The sequence below is a fragment of the Gadus chalcogrammus genome, chromosome 18, assembly GCF_026213295.1.
Source record: "Gadus chalcogrammus isolate NIFS_2021 chromosome 18, NIFS_Gcha_1.0, whole genome shotgun sequence".
In the NCBI taxonomy this organism is placed as follows: Eukaryota; Metazoa; Chordata; class Actinopteri; order Gadiformes; family Gadidae; genus Gadus; species Gadus chalcogrammus.
Window position 1 is genome coordinate 7,672,191 of NC_079429.1, and position 5,000 is coordinate 7,677,190.

The 5,000-nt window shown below is 51.3% G+C and overlaps 1 protein-coding gene across 2 annotated transcripts in view; it reads left to right on the forward strand.

Annotated features, from left to right (window-relative positions):
* Positions 1–5,000, forward strand: part of prkcea (protein kinase C, epsilon a) — a 33,175-nt gene that overhangs the window by 23,651 nt on the left and 4,524 nt on the right. For both annotated transcript variants that reach the window (XM_056577114.1, XM_056577115.1), the window contains exons 9-14: positions 587–689; positions 1,111–1,310; positions 2,341–2,514; positions 3,150–3,304; positions 3,938–4,076; positions 4,636–4,824. In XM_056577114.1, coding sequence (XP_056433089.1) covers positions 587–689; positions 1,111–1,310; positions 2,341–2,514; positions 3,150–3,304; positions 3,938–4,076; positions 4,636–4,824 — 960 coding nt within the window. The remainder of the gene's footprint in view (positions 1–586; positions 690–1,110; positions 1,311–2,340; positions 2,515–3,149; positions 3,305–3,937; positions 4,077–4,635; positions 4,825–5,000) is intronic.

Genomic DNA, 5,000 nt, shown 5'->3' on the forward strand with positions numbered 1-5,000 from the left:
GGCTGACTAATGTTCTGGCGGCTAAAATGGCTGAAGACCAAAGCGCACAGCCGTGTCGGGACAGACGCAAAATAATGTTGTTGATTTTTGGCGTCCGAAATAGACTGGAGGCTAATTTTAGGGCGAGGGGAAAAACACAGCCTGCTCACGTCTGCTCTGGGATTAGGGATCTCCAGACAGAGGCGAAGTCAGGTAGCGTAGTGAGTGGCTAAGGCGATTGACTCCCAATCTAGATGGAATGTTCTTGGTTTGATTCCCTGATGTCACCGCCTAACACTGGCTTTACCGACGGGCCCTGGCCCCTATCCAAGCCTGAGCAAGATGTCAAACCCCGATCTACACTCCTGGATAACCGGCCTCGGTTCCCTGTGGTTTGCTTTGGATTAAAGTGATTACTTAACTCAGGGATTACCTAGTGATGGATAACTAGATTATCTAGCTCCATGTGGATGAGGACAGCATCAAGATACACTGATGTTCATTCTGTCTGTCTCTGTCTGTCTCTGTCTCTCTCTCTCTCTCTCTCTCTCTCTCTCTCTCTCTCTCTCTCTCTCTCTCTCTCTCTCTCTCTCTCTCTCTCTCTCAGCTGCCTCCAGGACAGGAGCCCCCCCAGTCCCCCCCGGAGCTGTCCCAAACTGGGGACGACAGCTTCAGCCTGCCAGCCGTCCCTACCTCCCCCTCGCAGCAGGGTAACACACACACACACACACACACACACACACACACACACACACACACACACACACACACACACACACACACACACACATATATACACAAACATATATACACACACACACACACACACACACACACACACACACACACACACACACACACACACACACACACACACACACACACACACACACTCAGTCAAACACGCACACACACTCAGTCAAACACGCACACTGCAAATGCATGTTCGCTCATTAATGTTGGACGTCAAGTGATGATTTTCCCTGGCACTGGGCAGGTATTTTCAGAGGCTGCTAATTGCCATCTGGACCCACACAGACGATCTCGCTGCTGCGATTCTCACGTCACCCAACGACTCTATTCTGGGCCGCTGTTTGTTTTTATTCATTGCGTGTTTTCCTGGCCGTTCAGACCTGACGGAGCTGGAGCGCCTCAACAAGGCGCTGTCCCTGGATCAGCCGGGCGTAGGCGACACCACCTCCCAGTCCTCCTCCTCCTACTCCTCCTCCTCGTCCTCGTCGGCGGGCGGCCGGGAGAACGGACAGGGCCAGAGGAGGACCCTCAAGGACTTCAGCTTCATCAAGGTCCTGGGCAAGGGCAGCTTCGGCAAGGTACGCTGGGCGAGAGACATAGGGAGAGAGAAGGAGAGTGAGAGAGAGACATAGAGTCATGGAGAGGGAGAGGGAGAGAGAGAGAGAGAGAGAGAGAGTGAGAGAGAGAGAGAGAGAGAGAGAGAGAGAGAGAGAGAGAGAGAGAGAGAGAGCGCTATATGGAGTGCTATAGAGAGAGAGAGAGAGAGAGAGAGAGAGAGAGCGAGAGAGAGTTACAGAGAGAGAGAGAGAGAGAGAGAGAGAGAGCGCTATATGGAGTGCTATAGAGAGAGAGAGAAAGGGAGAGAGAGAGAGAGAGAGAGAGAGAGAGAGAGAGAGTTACAGAGAGAGAGAGAGAGAGAGAGAGAGCGCTATATGGAGTGCTATAGAGAGAGAGAGAAAGGGAGAGAGAGAGAGAGTGAGAGAGAGAGAGAGAGAGAGAGAGAGAGAGAGAGAGAGAGCGAGAGAGCGAGAGAGAGTTACAGAGAGAGAGAGAGAGAGAGAGAGAGAGAGAGCGCTATATGGAGTGCTATAGAGAGAGAGAGAGAAAGGGAGAGAGAGAGAGAGAGTGAGAGAGAGAGAGAGAGAGAGAGAGAGAGAGCGCTATATGGAGTGCTATAGAGAGATGAGCTAGATAACAGAACGGGGAGGAAATCTATAATGCTTTACAGTGCCATGGGGATACAGAGTTTTGCAGCAACACAAGGTACAGTCTTAGTTCTTTAACTCAGTTACCGCGGACAAAGTGCATTGTTGTGTACGGTAGGCTGGAATCCATGGGGTATTTTTGACCCTAACCCAAGTTATTGTTAGCGTATGTATTTCAGCATTTCAATGGAACAGATTCACAGAGGGCTTTGAACGAAACCTTGTATAGTTTCAGGGCGGGTTGCAACTTTAAGCTATTTATACAATTCCCATCCCCTATCCCTCCACCCAACCTCCTTTCCTTGCATCCTTTCGTTCCTATCCATCACAACACACACAATATCACCCTTTCTTCCATTGTTAATGATATGCCCCCCCCCCCCCCTCCGACCCCCTCCCCCAGGTGATGCTGGCCGAGCTGAAGGGCACGGAGGAGGTGTTTGCGGTGAAGGTGCTGAAGAAGGACGTGATCCTGCAGGACGACGACGTGGACTGCACCCTGACGGAGAAGCGCATCCTGGCCCTGGCTCGCAAGCACCCTTACCTCACCCAGCTCTACTGCTGCTTCCAGACACGGGTGGGTGCCCCAGGGTGCAGGGGGGGGGGGCGGACTGGAGGGTGTGATTGGTGTGGGTGTGTGAGGGTGGGGGTGGGGATGGGGGTTGATGTGTGTTTGATGTGTGTGTTGGGACTGGAGTGTGTGTGTGTTTGGTGTTTGTTGGTGTGTATGTGTGTGTGTGTGTGCGTGTGTGTGGGGACTGGAGTGTATGTTCGGTGTGTGTTTCTGTTAGTTTTTTTGTGTGTTGTGTGTTTGGTATGGGGTGTGTGTTTGTGTGTATGTGTGTGTGTGTTTGGGGACTGGAGTGTGTGTTTGCCGTGTGTGTGGAGTGTGTTGGGGCTGGTCTGAGTTCAGGGTGTGTGTTTGTGTGTGCTTTTGTTAGGAGTGTGTTTGGTGTGGGTGTGTGTGTGTGTTTAGGGACTGGTGTTCTCTCTCTCTTTCTCACTCTCTGTCTCTCTCTCTCTCTCTCTCTCTCTCTCTCTCTCTCTCTCTCTCTCTCTCTCTCTCGCCCTCTCTCTCTCTCTCTCTTGCCCTCTCTGTCTCTGTCTCTCTCTCTCTCTCTCTCTCTCTCGCCCTCTCTCTCTCTCTCTCGCTCTTGCCCTCTCTCTCTCTCTCTCTCTCTCGCCCTCTGTCTGTGTCTCTCGCCCCCTCAGGACCGGTTGTTCTTCGTGATGGAGTATGTGAACGGCGGGGACCTGATGTTCCAGATCCAGCGCTCCAGAAAGTTTGACGAGCCGCGCTCGCGCTTCTACGCCGCCGAGGTCACCTCCGCCCTCATGTTCCTGCACCGCAACGGGGTCATCTACAGGTGACCTTTGACCCTTTGGACCGGATGTCTTTAAATCAGACCCAAGAAATGTAGAGCGTTGCGTTATTTATCCTTGCCCCTTTCTTTAGCGTACTTCTTTCTCTCTCTCTTCTTCTTACATTTTTTATTTATTTCTGCCTATTTTTCTTTTATTTTCCCTCAACAATCCGTCTTCATTTGATGTTATCTTGAATGTGATATTATTTTGTCCGGTATTCACAGCTTCATATATATGCTGACTGGCACAGACCATAATCTTCACATCCTAAGGGTTCCGGGTTAAAAAAAACCTCTCACCTGATGTGTGGCCTCTTTCAGTACATAACCCTGGGGCGAGCTGTAAAGGGTCTCTCTCTCTCTCTCTCTCTCTCTCTCTCTCTCTCTCTCTCTCTCTCTCTCTCTCTCTCTCTCTCTCTCTCTCTCTCTCTCTCAATGTAAAAATTGACAACTCTGATATGAAAACATAGACAACAATTATTATGCATTGTTAAGCAAAGCTGGAGAAATCGTCTAATCAACTGGAATGACATCCGTTTTAGAGGCTTAATATTAGCAAAAGGTTTAAGTTGTCCCCAACGTCAGTTCACAATAAAGTTGTGTTAGTAAACCTTGAACGCTGTGGCCCCTCCTCAGGGACCTGAAGCTGGACAACATCCTGCTGGACGCCGAGGGCCACTGTAAGCTGGCCGACTTCGGCATGTGCAAGGAGGGCATCCTGAACGGGGTCACCACCACCACCTTCTGCGGCACCCCCGACTACATCGCCCCCGAGGTAAGGACCCCCGCCTGCGCTTTGGTCCAAAGAGACGTACAAGCTAGGCTAATGACAACATCGAAAAGCAACTGAACAGATGGCAGAGTGCTGCGGTAGCTTTTTTGGTATTATGCAAACAGTTACCACTCATCAAAGTGCTTTCAACATTATACAACCATTTCCCTCCATTTCTAGAGTGAGTGTGTGTGTGTGTGTGTGTGTGTGTGTGTGTGTGTGTGTGTGTGTGTGTGTGTGTGTGTGTGTGTGTGTGTGTGTGTGTGTGTGTGTGTGTGTGTGTGTGTGTGTGTGTGTGTGCGTGTGTGTGTGCTAGACTAGTCCTGAATAAATCGAAAATCAGCAAAAGTGCACAAGCCACCTTTGACCTGCCTAGCAAACTGGTTTGGGGATTTCCGCTGCATAACATAACATAACAGGGCTTTAAAAACACGGGTTACACCGCCTGCTCTGGCCCAGCGTGGCGTTATGTAGGGGTGTATAACCTCCTCCCCCTGCCTTCCTCCCTATCCCACCTCTCTCCCCCCCCCCCCCCCCCCCCCCCCCCACGTGGTGACCCCAGATCCTCCAGGAGCTGGAGTACGGTGCGTCGGTGGACTGGTGGGCGCTGGGGGTCCTGATGTACGAGATGATGGCGGGCCAGCCGCCGTTTGAGGCCGACAACGAGGACGACCTGTTTGAGTCCATCCTCCACGACGACGTGCTCTACCCCGTCTGGCTCAGCAAAGAGGCCGTGTCCATCCTCAGAGCGGTACGGGACCAACCTCTGCTCGCTGTTCGGCGTCTTCTTTGTGTCCTGTTTGTGTCTTGTTCGTGTCTTTATCAGGATTTGTTTAGTTCCTTCTTGTCCATGCCCTGTTTACCTGTTCCCGTCCTATTAACTTCCTGTTTACCTCTTGTCCATTTCCTGATTACTTCCTGTTCCTT